The 17,061-nt window shown below is 40.5% G+C and overlaps 1 protein-coding gene across 1 annotated transcript in view; it reads left to right on the top strand.

The window, feature by feature from the left end:
* The window catches only part of Ush2a (usherin), a 653,036-nt gene that overhangs the window by 51,916 nt on the left and 584,059 nt on the right, over positions 1-17,061 (top strand). Inside the window, exon 3 of the mRNA XM_060365102.1 lies at positions 8,566-8,698. Coding sequence (XP_060221085.1) covers positions 8,566-8,698 — 133 coding nt within the window. The remainder of the gene's footprint in view (positions 1-8,565; positions 8,699-17,061) is intronic.

The following is a 17,061-nucleotide window of genomic DNA, read 5'->3' on the forward strand; positions in this document are numbered from 1 at the left end:
ATGTGATAGCTTGGGGGAACTTTTTTCTCACATCCCCTCTGTTTTTCTCTTGTCCTCAGTTTACTCTCATATTTTTATGACCTGAGACACAGCTTTATTCATTCAGTGGAAATGGAGTGGGTGCCCAGCAGGCAGTAATTGTAGTTCTACGGAATGAAAGAACAGCAGGAAATAAAACAGGGAAGGGAAACAGAAACACCTTTTGTGGGGTTTATATTCTAGGTAGAGAAAGGACATGAATGATAAGGAAAGAAATGAAAAAGTCATCTAAAGGTGGGTACCGGTAAGAATAGTTGGAGAAGAAAGAAAGGGGGCTGACAAGATTGCTCAGTGGCTATAGCTTTCATTCTGGAAGCATGAGAAGAGGAGTTCAAACACTCATAGCTCAAGTGAGGCATGGTAAGTGTGTGCCTGTAATATCAGGTCTCTTGTGGGTAAGATTAGAGGAAAAAAGGACTACTAGCCTTGGAAGCTTGAGGGCCTTGTGTCGAAAAAGATGAAAGGTAAAGACACGTTCAATGTTGCTTATTTACCTCCACATTTATCCCACAGCACAAATACTCATACACAAAAAGATTAAAAAACAAAATGAAAGATACAGAAAGAGAAGAAAGAAGAAGGAGAGAAAACAGAGGGAGGAATGGAAAGAGGGAAAGAGGAAGAGAAAAAAAGAGAAAAGGAGGGAGGGGAGGGGAAGGGAAGGGATGAGAAAGAGGATAGAAGAGAAGGGAAGCTACCAGGGGTCTAGTCTAGAAATTTCAGGCTTTGACTGGGCAGGGTGCTAGTTAGTTTTTTGTTTTGTTTCTGCCCACTTGACAAAACTAGAGCTATTTGAGAAAATTTTCAATTGAGAAAATATCTTCAGAAAACAGACTGACTGTGGGAATGTCTGCAGGTTACTTTCTTAAGCACTGATTGGTGTGGGAGGGTCCAGCCCACTGTGGATGGTGCCAACCTTAGGCTGTGTCCTTGGGTGCATCGGGGAGCAGGCTGAGCAAGCCATGGGAAAGCCAACACAGTAAGAACAGTTCCCTTTGGCCCCTGCTTCAGTTCCTGCCTCCAGGCTCCTATCTTGCTTTCCTTCCCTGACTTCCCTCCAAGACAGACTACAAGTTGTATGAAGAAAGAAACCATTTCTTCATGAAGTTGCCCTTCGTCACAGTGTTCCTTATAGCAATAGAGAAGAATCTAATACAGATAGAGTTAGGAAAGTCTCTGCTAAACGAATATTTGAAGAAATACCTGGGAAAGTAGCTGAATGATACAGGAGTGTGGTAAATAGAGATGAGCTGTAGAGGCAGGAGAACCAGCTTGTAAAGACATTTGTACTTTTTTTTTCTTTTACTCAGCGTGTCAGTTCACCTTTGTTTCTAGATAGTGCTTATCACGAAATGAAGCTACAATTCCTTGGAGAAGAAGCCTGACTTTAGAATTAAGGCAAGAAAGCAAAAATAAACAGACCTGGGTAACAGTCTTATGTCAGAAAGCAAGAATACACTACAGAAAAAAAATGGAGGTATGACACTATGACCTAGAATCTATCATGTCAGTGTATCACGCAACTGAGCTTTACAGAGCCTCTGCCATTCAAGCATGCATCAACAAGGACATAGTATAATGTAGTGAAGGCAGGCCTGCTGGCAATGGCCTGTCCTGCCAAGTATTTAAGAGGCTGAGCCAGGGAGATTGCAAATGTGAAGTCAGCTTGGGCATCAAAACAAAGTAAAAAGAGAACTGAACATGCAGACACAACTCAGTGCATCTCCAGACAAGTAAATCACTTGTTTAGTGTGTATGCAACTACGGTTTAATCCATAGGACCATAGGATGGACAGGAAAGCATGGTGGTTTGAATAAGAATCGTCCCAATGGGCTCATGTATTTGAATGTTTAATCATCAGGAGTGGCACTATTTAAAAAAGATTAGAATAATGAGGAGGTGTGGGCTTGTTGGAGGAAGTCTCTCTCTCTCCTCCTTCTCTCCCTTTCTCGTTCTCTCCCCCTCTCTCCTTTTTGCCTCCCTCCCGCCCTCTTCCCATGGATGAGTGTCAGGATATAGCTCTGTGGCTTGTCACTACGCTCCCTACCTTAGCACTCCATAGAGTTACAGAGGGAACACTCAATACGTCGGGTCTAATGCATTCAGTGCTGTTCCTTCCAAATGCTAACTGCACTTAAGCGGCCTAATAAAATTAACTGTTTGAAATTGGCTCTGAGACCACTCAGACTTCTGAGACCTTGAATAGATCTTGTTGTTTTCAATTCTCTGTGACCATTTTTCATACAGCATCTGATATACATGTTTTTAATAATCCTAAAGAGTCATATAAGAACCTATATAGAGACAACTTGGTCACATCGCAGAGGCCTTGTCATGCTCAGGAGCCACTGACATGCTCTTATCCGTAAACTGGAGTTTGGCACATGGTGGAAGCTAAAGATAAAATCTAATAAAGTGAGTTAGAAAAAAAATCATTTAGATTTAAAATGGCAAGCAGTTGTGGGGAGTGAGATTCCATGTGCTCTCAGAGAACGGGATATGACTTATATGAGATATCTTAAAATAACTTTATGGAGTTTTGGGGACAAATTGTCTTATGCTTAAGAATCACAGACAGTATTGTGGGATCTTTTATGCAAGTCTGTTTTTTTTTTTTCCACATAGAAATAGATGTATCTATTTTAGGGCAATTTCTATTTCAGAAATTCTCAGACTGGTTTTTCCTCCATCAAGTTGTTTTTAATTCTGGTTCATGCCCGGTGGTTTTCTTTCCGATTGAATTCCTTAACACTCAAGATGGCTTTCAGTGTATTTGTATAATCCATTATCTTTTGAAGGTGAATTTGAATTTAGGCTGTGTTGCCAAACACTTCATGTTAAATCTATTTAAAAGATGTTTTTCTGGGGCTGGAAAGATGGCTCAGCTGCTAAGAGCACTGGCTGCTCTCGCAGAGGACCCGGGTTAAGTTCTCAGCATCCGTGTGGTGGCTCACAATCGCCTGTGACCGCAGTTCAAGGAAATCCCACTTCCTCTTCTGACCTCAAGGCTGCCATGCACACAGGGGATGCACAGGGATGCACAAGGCAACATTCATGCTCATAGAATAAAATAAGTAAGTCTTTCAAAGAAGGCATTTCCAGAATTCTTAAGATGCTTTGACTTTAATATGAAGCCAGGGGAGTTAAGGAAAGTGGCCTTCTTGGGAGGCTTGGACTTTTTCTGAGGAAAAGTCCAATTTTGTGCTGTATGCTCCCATGTGAACCCTTTAAGCCCTTCCTACTGGGCTTCCAAAGACAGTGCTCTGTTGACCACAGGAAAATTCAGTATTTAAGTATAGTGTCATTTGTGGTGACTCAACTATCACCCGATAGGTTAAAAGTATTCTGTTATCACATGTAGCCTGCTGAGAGAGTGTGTGCATGGGTGTTTCTTGGAGATCTGTGTTTTAGTCTACATGGATTTATTTATATTTTCCCTTTAGTAAGTACTCACTGATGTGTGAATTTCATATATATAATTATATCCCAATTGTAGCTCCCTCCCACATATTTTCCTGGTGACACCCTTCCTTCTCCCTCTCCTCTCCACCTCCCTTAGTCCCCTGAAAGGGGGAGTCTTCCTCCCCCCGCTTTGATGAGATTATCAAATCTCATCAGGACTGCCTATGTCCTCTTTCTCTGTAGACTGGCAAGGTCATCCCACCAGGGGGAAGTGAATTTCTTTTTTGGAAAAAAAAATGTATGTTTGTTCATGTGTATGCTGATGCATCTTTATGTCAGGTCTTCTTTAGGCAGACATGTTGGTGAGACTTTATGAGCGTAGCTTTTGGCTAGGAAAGACACAACCTCCCATCAAACTCCCTACCCCTCTGGCTCTTACGATCTTTCCATTGCTTCTGCTGCAATGACCTCTGAGCATTAACCACAGGAGTGTTCTGTAGATGGATCCTTTGGGGCTGACCTCCACAACTCTGTGGCATGTGGCTGCAGTTTTCTGTCATGGCCTCTGTTGCAAAGAGAAGTTTGCTTGATGAGAAGCGAGGGTCTCGCTTATCTGTGGGAATAAGGAGAAATATAAGAGGTGGTGAGAGATCACACTGCTTTAGTCAAGTGGTGGTGCTAAGTTCTCCCCCAAGATCCATGCTTCAACTGGCCCTGAGTGGTTGTCTCAGTTTCTAGCACCAGGCGCGGGCTTCCTCTTGCTGTTGAGTGGGTACTTAGTTCAGTTGGAGAGCTGTGGTTACTGCCAGGGTATATGAGCCACTAGTCCATCCTTATGATTATTCTACCATGCTCGTCATTGTGGTGGTTCATAAGCATCGTAGCTGGACATTGTTGGTTATTGTCCCCCTTTGGAAGCTTGCGTGGTACATTCTGGTGCCAGGAAGGTAGTCTCCAGGGAGGAGACATTCAGGTTTGATCCGGTTTGGGTCTTCTAGGTCCCAGGTCCAAAGTGGTGTCTTCAGCAATTGGGACTTGCCTTCCACTTACAGGAGGCAGCTAAGGGTAACAGAAATAGTCTACAATATTTGGGGGGTGACCTTGACCAACAACTCAAAAGAAGGCTTCTCATGCCTGGGATGTTGGGGTTTTTGTTAGATAGTCTATGTCTGTTGGTGGGAACATCGCTAGCCCAGATAGAATATATGTCTATATATGTATGTGTGTGTATGCATATATAAATATATATGTGTATATAGATATATGTATATACAGATATATATTTATATATAATATATGGGATATATATGTAAAAATATATGTATGTAAATATATATATATATATTGAGTTACATGTGTTATAGGTTTCTTTTTTTTTTTTTTTTAGAGTTACATCATGTAGTTAGCCCAGTATAATCTTCAACTTGTAGTAATCCTCCTGCCTTAGCATTACAAATGCTGGGATTTCTAGTGTATGCTACCATGCCCTTCTTTTTGTGTCATTTGAAATGCATTTCTTACCAATTGGTCATGAGCACAGGAGGACAGTGCCTAGATTTTATTGCTGTTTTAGTATAACCCCCTTCACTCAAATGGTTAAGTTCAGCCTCTCACAGGGCACAATGCTGAGCAGCGAAGTGGCTGAAATGGAATAAGGAGCTCCCATGGAGTAAAGGCTTGAGAATGGCTCGTACTTATTCCGTGCGCTTGTGGACTCCTCACAGGGGTCCGTTCAAAGTCCCGTGCAAATGCCGCTGGATTTGCCAGTTTGCTCATTCAAAGCACATCAGAACATGTGCAGGCTGTTCTCCTCTGCCCAGGGCCAGAGAAGAAGAGCTATAGGAGGTAGTTTTGCAAGAGGCTTTCTCTTCACAAATCTGCAATCCCATCATAAACATCCCTATTCTCCCCAGTAACTGGCAAGAGGGGGCATTGGGATGAGCTATCACTGAGAGGCCATGGCTGTCTTCCCGGCGTCTGTGTGATGGTGGCCCAGATCAGAATTGGAAAATAGTTAGGACAATTCTGTAACATAAAACATGTTTCAGAAAACCAAAGATTTAATCTTATTTATAGAAAGATGGTTGGTTGGGGAGGAGTTGGCATGGGGAGAGCAGCTTGGGATCACCATGAATCATTTTTAAAGTGCCACGCAAGTGAAAACATCTTCTGGAATTCACTGTGACTGACACTGAATTCTTCTACTAAGCAAATACGTGATGGGTTGATAAAAAAAGAAAAAAAAGGAAGACATGAAGGTCTTGAACACCGACGACAGATATAATACAGAGAATCAAAGGCCTGCTTTCTATCTGACGCAAAATAAAGGTATCCTTAAACTTGTAAAAGACAACATTTTTATTTGAATGATATGACAGAGCTGTCACAGGAGCGCTACCTGCTATAAAAAAGTGCAAGAATTATCACCTTTATTAGAGCAGTGGCACCAGGCTTCAGCCATACATTTCTAGCTTCTGTCCCTCTGCAGAGACAATTTTCTTTTCTTAAATAAACTGTCATGCTCCTGTTAATATATTGTTGACTCTCTCAAGCTCTGAGAACACTGCTGATATAAAACATGTATATGTTAGATTGGTAATAGTATCTTTAGTGTAACTGACGAGAACAAATGTGTTTCCCTCATGGCTGTGCTAATGTGATAAAGGAAAATTGGCTGTTCATCAGTTTTTGGGCTGGGTAAAGACAGTAGAGATGGAGCCGCATTCTTTTTTATGCATTAATACCACCGGGAACTTTTCTCTGGTTATATTTCATGTAGCCTGCATGTTGTGCAAAGATGCTGTAAAACACGAGATAATGCTACAAATAACAAACTAGAAGAGCCTGTATCTTTCATAATGATAACAGTCAAACACCAAATAACAGTAGCAGGCCGAGAAAAATGGGATGCAAGGGGGAAAAAAGGTGTGCCTGACTATTCAGTACAGAGAAATAGATGTGGGCTCAGGAGGAAACTGTATATGACTTTAGGTCTATTTCAGTTGTGTTTAAAATGGACTCTCATACAATCCTGGATCAGTCTATTTCAGAAAGAACACGATAAAATGAAAGAAGTTGGCTAGAAGGAAGAACCACAATGTTTCCTAACTTTTTTTTTTCTTTAAGGAAATTCATTTTACCAAACAGTTATAACATTGACCTCTCAGATTCCTGAGTTTGTTTTTGAGTGGGGGACTCTGGAAAGGGATTCCTACGGCAAGAATTCTCATAATAACATAAACCGTTTTACCTTGCTCCATTGTTTCAAATCACTTTTAATAGAAATGCTCTTGAAATAGTTTTGGAGGAGAAAGTGGTTGGGACCAGGGTTACAGGGAAGGCTATGAGGTGGCCTTGATCAAAACACATTATGTGCATGTATGAGATTCTTAAGCTAAGAAATGAATAAAAAAGCCTATCTACTCATCGGCTTGCAAATAGTTGTGGACAGTGCCAGGCTCATAGCAAAGCGCATCTGGTAAAGACATTGTCCCTGCGCCTTCTGACCTACACACACTGCATTCTTTACTGCTGAAGTCCTGCGTCAGACCAGTGCATCTGCTTTATAAATGAACCTATAGGTACCCTAACTCTGTCAAACTCCACACTGGAATAACACTCCCAAAGTTGTACTTCATTAAGATGTTAACATCAGCCTTTTTTTTTTTTTTACAAAGTTAGTCTGATTCTTTTATTTCCCCCTTCTCCTTGTAACTGCTTCAATCATGAAGCAGCTGTAGAGTGAGGATTCTATTTTAAGAAAATTTTGTCTTTTGCCTCAACATTTCAGCCTGTAGAATGGGACAGTGGGTCGAAGATCCGTCTTCTGGAATTTCTTCATGCTGATGACTGGGCTGTTGATATCTCAGTTTGAAAGAGGCTGAAATGTTGGTCAAAAGTTGGGGCGAGTACGTGGGTAGTTACCTTAGTCTGTAATTATCTGGGTTTTAGTTTTCATTCTATGTCCAGTCATATTTACTCTTCGGTAATGTTATCTTAGTGTAAGCACTTGCACTGCACTTTTAATTGCACGATAGTACACATCCATCTTCTTCCTCAGCTCATCCCTTCTCCCAGTCCTTTCTCTTTCCACTTGAGTTGCTTTAATAATTTGAATGCCTTTCACAGTCACAAACACTTCAACAGAAAGACTGTTTTGTACACACTGTAGTTGGTGCCCAAATAGCTGTTGGTTTATTCTAAATTTGTAATCGTCAAAGTTGTGTCCGACCACAACCTATAGGGTACTGGCTACAAAATGCTGACCAACTGGTGATTCATTTCATGTCATACAACATGTTTATTTCTTTATGCTGTAACCCAGGAGCCATCAAATTGTAACCAGCAGGTCCTCTCTGGCTGGTCACCTAGTGTTTTGATTGATATTTATCTGACACCCCGTCAGGCCTATTTGTTTCAGTACGGTCAATGGCTTCTTTGATGATGTCACATCAGAGCTGATGGCACCTAAGTAGCTATTTAGGCACCACTCAATATTCGTTAACTTGCAGCATCCTGTGGGTGTTCAGGAAGTCAGCTCTCCTCTGACGTAGATAGCTGTTAGACTGCTCGATTGACTGATCAGCTTAGAATCGGCACATTTTTATGTTATTTTATAATGGGAAAGTATATTGAAAAGCCACCAGCTAGATCCAGCACCTAAAGAAATAAGTCTTAATGGAAAGCAGTTTGCACTAGTAACTCGGGTAATACCCATAGGTACATCTTGGGTATATCCGGGTTCAAATATCTCTCCCCTTGTGTATTAATTTATTTCCAAGTATGAACATGATGACATTAGCCTTTAACAAATGATAGAACCCTCAGACAACTCTGAAAGTGTAGCTATCAGAGTCAGCACACACACAGAACAGCATTGTGCATACACTGAGAACCTTGAAACATCATCAGAGCATGAAAATACCCATGTACAGATTCAGATCTAGGTCTGTAACATGTAGAGATACTGTTTTTGCTGTTAAATACATTGCTTCCATTTTTCCCACCTGAAGAAAGTTGAGAAAGAGTAAAACGACTTGAAAAAAAAATAGAAAAGGGCTGTGGGCATGCTGTGAGTACCAAGTAAAAGCTTATGCACTTGATGACGGTGATAATTCTTACAGGTGCATCAGACAGAAATCAGCTTCTTTGTGGATGGTTTGGAGAAGAACAATACAGCATTTGATACAAGAACTCTACGAGATCCAATTTCAGACTCTGCCTTCAGCACTATACAAATAGGAAAGAGTTTAAATGGTAAGAATTTTTCTTTTTAGAATCCTATTTAGTGTTAGCCAATTGCGGGTCCTCATTTTAAAAAGCAAACAAATATTAATAATATATTTAGATGTATCCATTTCCCAGGGACACTATAATACATTTCCACAAATACAGCTCCAACAGGAAGTTGCCTGTTACACAGTTACAGGGGCCTATGCTTGGATACCCAACACCCACATTATAAAAACAAAACAAAACAATCTATGCATGGATTCCCAACCCAGAATAACAAAGATAGATAAATACATCTTACTGGCAAGCCAGTATGGCTGACTCAATGAGCTCCAGGATCAGTGAGAAGCTTGACCTCAAAAATAAAGTGGAAAGCTACTGATGAAGACATGAGAATGTTAACCTTTGGCTTTCACATATGAGCAAACATATGTAAGTCCACTCCCCAGCCACAAATACATGTACTATAAAAGAACAATATATGATATATTTTTTTCTTTTTTGGCTCACCTAATTTTTATGAGGGTGTTGCTAAATGAGAGCTTACCATTTTGTGGAAACCAAGGCATACTATCAACATGGCACTCCATCAAATCTGCCATTTCTGTTTCCTACACGTATTAGAGCATATAGATTAAAACAGAGCGCACAGCGATGGATGCCCATATATTGAATCACTCCTGCATACCTGGGATGAAGCCTACTTGGTCATGGTGAATGATATCTTTTATGTGTTCTTGGATTTGTTTTGCAAATGTTTTATTGAGTATTTTTACATCAAAGTTCATAAGAGAGATAGGTCTGAAGTTCTCTTTTTTGTTGGGTTTTTGTGTGGTTTAGGTATCAAGGTTACTCTGGCCTCATAGAATGAGTTTGGTTCTGTTCCTTCTATTTCTATTTTGTGTAATAGTTTGAAGAGTATAGGTGTTAGCTCTTCTTTAAAGGTCTGGTAGAATTCTGTGCTGAAAGCATCAGGCCCTGGGCTTTATTTTGGCATGGAAATTTTTGATGACTGCTTCTATTTCGTTGGCAGATACAGGACTGTTTAATCTATTTATCTGATGTTGGTTTAACTTTGGTAAATGGAATCTATTAAGAAAATTGTCCATTTCATTTAGATTTTCAGATTTTGTGGCAGATAGGTTTTTGAAGTAAGACCTAATGTTTCTTTGTATTTACTCAATGTCTGTCGTTATGTCCCTCTTTTCCTTTTTGATTTTGCTGATTTGAATAGTTTCTCTCTGCCTTTTAGTTCGTTTTGGCTAAGGGTTTGCCTACCTTATTGATTTTCTCAAACAACCAGCTCTTGATTTCATCAATGTAATCCACCACAAAAAACAAACAGAAGGAAAAAAAAAGCATGATCATCTCCTTAGATGCTGAAAAAGCCTTTTACAAAATTCAACACCCATTCATATTTAAAGTTTTCTAGAGATCAGAGATACAAGGCACATACCTAAATATAATAAAGGCAAAATACAGCAAGGCTATAACCAACATCAAACTAAATAGAGAGAAACTTAAAACAATCCCACTGAAATCGGGAACAAGGCAAGGCTGCCCACTTTCTCCATATCTCTTTAACATAGTACTTGAAGTCCTAGCTAGAGCAATAAGACAATTAAAGGAGATCAAGGGGATACAAGTTGGAAAGGAAGAGGTCAAAGTATCATTATTCGCAGATGATATGATAGTATACATGAGTGACCCCAAAAATTCCTTCAGAGAACTCCTGCAGCATGAACACCTTCAGGAAAATTGTTGGATACAAAATTAACTCAAAAAAAATGAGTAGAATTCCTGTATACAGAACACAAAAGGACTGAGAAAGAAATTAGAGAAACAACACCCTTTACAATAGCCACAAATAACATAATGTACTTTGGTGTGACTCTAACCTAGTAATTGAAAGAAGTGTATGAAAAAAAAAAGAAACAAAACAAAAAAGCTTCCAAATCTCTGAAGAAAGAAATTGAAAAAGATATCAGAAGATGGAAAGATCTCCCATGCTTATGGATCAATAGGATTAACAAAGTGAAATTGTCTATCTTCCAAAAGCAGTTTACATATTTAATGCAATTCCCATCAAAATACCAACACAATTCTTAAAGACCTTGGAAGAGCAATTCTCATTTTCCAATTTTCCATATGGAAAAACAAAAAACCCAGAATTGCTAAAAAAAAAAAAAAAAACAAAAAAAACAAAAAAAAAAATAAACCTGTACAACAACACATCTTCTGGCGGTATCTCCATCCCTGATATCAAGCTGTACTATAGAGCAACAGTAATAAAAACTGCATAATACTGGCAAAGAAACAGGCTGGAGGATGAATGGAATTGAACAGAAGTCCCAGGAATATACCCACACACCTATGAATACTTGATTTTTGACAAAGAAACCAAAACAAAGGGAAAAGGATAGCATCTTCAACAAATGGTGCTGGTCTAACTGGATGTCTACATGTAGAAAAGTAGAAATAGATCCATATTTATCGCCCTGCGCCCTGCACAAAGCTAAAATCCAAGTGGATCAAAAAAATCAACAGAAAACTAGACACATTAATCCTGTTAGAAGAAAAAGTGGAGAAGAGCTTTGAACTCATTGGCACAGGAGACAACTTCCTGAACAGCACAGGCTCTAAGATCAACAATAATAAATGGGACCTCATGATACTGAAAAGCTTCTGTAAGGCAAAGGACACTGTCATCAGAACAAAACGACAGCTCACAGACTGGGAAAGGCTTTTCACCAACCCTATATCTGACAGAGGGCTAATATCCTAATATCCAGAATATATAAAGAACTTAAGAAGTTAAATACCAACAAACCAAGTAATCCAATTAAAAAATGAGGTATAGAGCTAAACAAAGAATTCTCAATAGAGGAATATCAAATGGCAGAGAAACACTTAAAGAAATGCTCAATGTCCTTATTCATCAGGGAGATGCAAATCAAAATGACAATGAAATTTCACCTTACACACATCAGAATGGCTAAGCTCAAAAAACTCAAGTGACAATGCATGCTGGAGAGGATGTGGAGAAAGGGGAATCCTCCTGCATTGCTGGTGGGAATGTAAACTTGTACAACCACTTTGGAAATCAATCTGGCACTTTCTCAGACAATTAGAAATAGTGGTACCTCAAGATCCAATTATACCACTCCTAGGCATATATCCAAAATATGCTCAAGTATACAATAAGGACATTTGCTCAACCATGTTTGTATCCGTTCTATTCATAATAGCCAGAGGCTGGAAACAACTCAGATGTTCTTCAATGGATACAGAAATTGTGGTACATTTACACAATGGAATACTACTCAGCAATTAAAAACAAAGAAATCATGAAATTTGCAGGCAAATGGTGAGAATTAGAAAAGATTCTAAGTGAGGTAACCTAGAAGCAGAAACACACATGGTATATACTTATTCATAAGTGGTTATTAGACATATAATATAGAATAAACATACTTTAAAATCTATACTCCTAAAGAAGCTAAACAACAAGGAGGACCCTAGGGAAGATGCTCAATCCTCATTCTAGACATCAGAAGCAGGAGAAGACAGGAACAGGACAGGAGCCTTCCACAGAAGGCTTCTGAAAGACTACTGATTGAGGTATCAAAGCAGAGGCTTTGAGACTCATAGCCAAACTTTGAACAGAGTGCATGGAATTTTTTGAAAGAAGGGGGATATAGAAAGACCTGGAGGGGACCTCCAAAAGAAGGCCAACAGAGCCAAACACAAACAAACAAATGAAAAACCCTGGGCCCTGGGGAGCCCTGCAGAGACTGATACACTAACCAGGGACCATGCATGGAGAGGACCTAAAACCGGGCTGAGATGTAGCCCATGGAGTCAGCCTCCAAGTGAGTGCAAGGGGAGCCAGGGCTGTCTCTGGCATGAACTCAGTGGCAGGTTCTCTGATCACCTCCCCCTGGAGGAAGTGTGAAAGACAATGCAGCCAATCCTGATGGGACCTGATAGGCTAGGGCAGATAGGAAGGGGAGGAAGTCCTCCCCTGTCAGTGGTTTAGGGGAGATACATAGGGGGAGAAGAGGGAAGGAAGGTGAAACTGGGAGGAGATGAAAGAGGGGCCATAGCCAGGATACAAATTGAATAAACTGTAATTAATAATAATAATAAAGATAGCACACACTATTAACTGAGAAGACTAGAAGTCAAAATGAAAATTGTCTTGAAATACCCAACATTATTGCCTTCAAAATACTTGCACTCTAGAATGGGCATATTATGTAATCCATGACTATTATTTAAAAATCCAAACAACCTGGAATTCTGTGAACTGGGAAGTATGCTACAACATGTCCATCCCCAGAGATGTAATCTAACTTTTCATACTTTCCCAGGGCTTTTATCCATACGTGGAATTTATAGTTACAAATATAGTTTCCCCAAAAGGAAATTATGACACATATGCTTTCACTAAGCTCTCTAAAAATAGACCCTTTCCCTCCAAGTGTTTGAGACCCACATTTTGTGTCAATATCCCTTCCCATTACTCTGTGCATCTTCATTTAAAGGGTTCATGTCGCATGTGTAGCTGCCATGTACTTCTGAAACAGGTTTCTGTAATAAATGCTTATAAAATTTCTAATGTTTCCAAATTATCAAAATGCTATTTGACAGAAAACAATATATTACTGCATATTAATATCCAGATTTTCATCTGACATACATGTATATAAATTCATATTCATATCTATTATATATTTGAACAATTATCTGATTATCTACTTCCTTGATAAACTATACTCTGGTACTAATTTACCCAGAAGCAAAACGAATCTCACCGCTGACTGACAATATGACCAGGTGAATCTGCTCATAGCTCAGCGTTAGACCAACTCTAAGATGATGCTGATGACGCTGACAGCTTCCAGGGCCGTTGGGAGGCTTGATGAGACAACACAATGCACAGTATCAGCATCGCTGTTTCTCCAGCATCTGGTGCACAGCAGACACCTAGTCCTTGTACTTAACTGTGAAATGAGCGATTGGAATTCAAAGCACTGTGTGTTGCATATGCTAAATCATGTTGGTAAATACAGCTATAGTTAATGTTGCTACAATTATTTCCTCAGATAAATCCATAGGAGTTGAAGGGCTGTGCTGGAGTATAGAGCTGATTCATATTTTAGTATGTAGCATAAAGGTTACTCTAATGCATAGAACAGCAAGTTTTGAAAATTTACAACCTTAATGAGAGGTATTGTTGCTTTAAATGTGAGTGTGTGTGTGTGTGTGTGTGTGTGTGTATGTGTGTGTGCGTGCGTGCGCGTGCGTGCGCGTCATACTCCTAAGGAGTCTGTGAAAACACTGTTGGGTGTTGCTGTAGAGTGAGTTGGCCTTTACTGAGGTTGGCTGGTTTTCCACACACCCCTTGATTGTTTTAATTTCATTTGTGGATTACTCGTTCATGTTGTGGATCCACCTGATTATACCACGTGATTCCTGTTTATTGCTAAAATTCATTGACATGCCGAGAACGTTGTGCTGACTGTCTCCTCCAGTGTTATAGATAGGCTTCTAACTTGGTTCAGGCCTGTGGAACTATTCTTGAATTCTTTTATTCATGTCAAAACATGCATACAAGGTAGACTGTCAGTTCCTTGGGGTGTGGGTTGGTGGTATGTTTGAAGATTTGGGGAACACGGGTATCCATACTTGAGTGCAGGCACTCCCCGAGGCCAGTAGAGGGCATCAGTCCCCTAGAAGCTGGAGTTAGGAGCGGGCGTGAACAGTAGAATAAGGGAATTGCACTCAGGTCCTCCCGGAGAGTCTGAGCAGCCTAGACCACTGTGTCACCTCCACCCCTGCTTGGTGAGTGTTAATTGTAGACACCTGTGTAGCTCTCATGTGACATGAGTACAGAATATGTCCACTGTCTCAAAGGTCAGCCTGAGAGACACTGCTCTGTATGCATGTGCACAGGGATGTTAGGACAGACGTCTCCTGCTCTAGACACCTGCCGCTGCGTGTTCCTGAACTAACATGCAGACATGCAGCGAGCATTTCAATTCCCTGTTACTCAGCACTGTCTCTGTCAGATTTGGTCATGTTGTATGTACTAATGTCTTGAGCTTCAGAAACCACTTCTAAATACCTTTCCCAAGCAAATATCACAATTAGCAATGCTGAGTTCTGAGACATACTCACACTTTTAGCAAACACCATCGCCCCGATACCGCCAAATGGCCTGTGATACATTTTCTGATGATTAATGACACGAGGGATTTTTACACACTCGTTTGCCCTGTAAATATGTTTTCCTGTGAAGTACCTATTCTAGATAGGTTTGGGGGCCAATTTTTGATTGGGTACTTTATCTTTTTCTTATTAATTTTTAGATACTCTTTACTCATTTTGGATGTGAGTCTTTGATGCATGTACGATTGACAGGCATCGCCTTCCAGGATATAGCATATCATTTCATGATCTTTAATGGTAAACTTTAACAAACAGTGTCACCCCATTTTAGTAAAACCCAAGTTACAGACCCTTCTCTCACACTTAACATGTTTTTGTGTTTTGTTAATATACCTTGACACGCTTTGATACCATGGAAGATGCATTCCCCTGTATTTTTTTCTGGAAGCTGCATTGTTCTGTATCTTTAACTCCGGTCTGTGTTCTATCTGGAATAGACGTATAGATGCAATGCAATGTAACGGAGTGGCCAGGCTTCACCTTTTCCCGTCCACACAATGAGAGTAGAAATCTTTCTACGAGTTTCTCATCTCTACTCCTCCATAGTAGCACCGTTGTGATAAGCATGTGTTAATAAGGGTCGCTTTCTGGACTCTGTTTTCTGTTCCCCTGACCTGTTGGGTCAAGATGATCAGTCTCGGTTATTGCGGCTTGAGTTTGCAGCCCTTTCTGTGTGAGTTTCTCACCTTCCTTTTTCTTTCATGACTGTGTTGTCATTCCCTTAAACTTTAGAACTGTTTTTCAGTTTTTCCTTAAGCTTTACTAGAATCAAAATCATTAGCTTTGAGGCTGGAGGGATGGCTCCTGGGAGAAGAACACTTACTGCTCTTCCAAAGGATGTGAGCTGGCTCCCAGCACCCACATGGTAGCTGGCAATCACCTGTAACTCCAGCTCCAGGAGATACTGCAGCCTCACCTGCCTTCTGCAGACACCCACACACGCACACAGAAACACCTGAAATCGTTATGCCAATTTCGAGAGAATGGAGGTAGAAACATCCAGTCCTCTAACCCGTGGCAATACTACTTTCTTCATTTCACCAATCATTTGTTTTTCTGTTTGGAAACTTTGTCTGTTAAACTTGTTTTTGCATGTTTATTGGGATGTATTTTGAGTTGGCGTTTTAAACAGAGAAGCTCTATAGAGACCCCAAGCAGAACATGCAGAGTTCCTGTTCACTCCCTACCTCCCTTATTTACACACCAGTCACCACCACCGCATTCTACTTTGCTTTCTAGATGTGGCGTGCTTTTGTGGTCTAATTCTAAATGCTCCACAAGCAATGGCGAAATTTCTGAGGTTTTGTGTTCAACAAACAAGAATGGTGTAGGCCACTCCATAGGGTAAAAGGGTTAGTGTAAATGTCCCCTTCTTTCCTTTCTGCTGGCTGCTGGCTGCTTTCTGTCAAAATAGGGAAGTTTGTGAAACCCAGAAAACTGGTGCTGATGTTTTCTGTAAGACTAGGCGATGCGAATGGCTTCGTGGCCAGCCTGGGCTATGGTATGGAGCAGGGAAATCTGCCCTGGACTGTTCCCGACATATCCTCCCTGACATAGCCAGTAATTGAAATTATTACCATCTTCAAGTATGCATTTTCTTCTCGTGAAACAATTAGCTGCGTTGATCAAAATGATTATTATAGAGAATAAAAATTTTAAAGATCAATAGGAAAAACTACTACTTATTTATTTATTTTAAATGACCCAGTAAGTCTAACTAGTGCTGAGTGTGCATGTAAGGGTTCATCCACAGGAGTGTGGGAAGCCTGCTGGTGCCCTCCCTTTACCCAGGAAAATGGGACTCCCCATCCCTCAGCAGCAATCAACTGCCTCTGGGTCTGCAGTAAGGTGGAGGAAATCATGAGGCCCTCTCCTCTCCAAGTTGGAAATGTTAACTTTCATGAACATTTAGCTGTCTTACGTGGACAGCCACGTTCTCTGTAAGCTCATGTGTGTAACAGCTATGGCACCTCACGGTCAGCTTTTCACAGCACTCCCCCGCATCATCTGGCTCTTACATTCTCTCTGCCTCGTCTTCCAGGAGGGTGTGTAAGCATGTGGGAAGGGAGTGGTGGTCATAGAGGCCCTGTCAGTCAACACTCAAAATTCTTGACATTTGGAACAGCTATGAGCGTCTGCATAAACGCTCTACC

This window comes from Meriones unguiculatus, chromosome 11 (genome assembly GCF_030254825.1).
Source record: "Meriones unguiculatus strain TT.TT164.6M chromosome 11, Bangor_MerUng_6.1, whole genome shotgun sequence".
NCBI lineage: Eukaryota > Metazoa > Chordata > Mammalia > Rodentia > Muridae > Meriones > Meriones unguiculatus.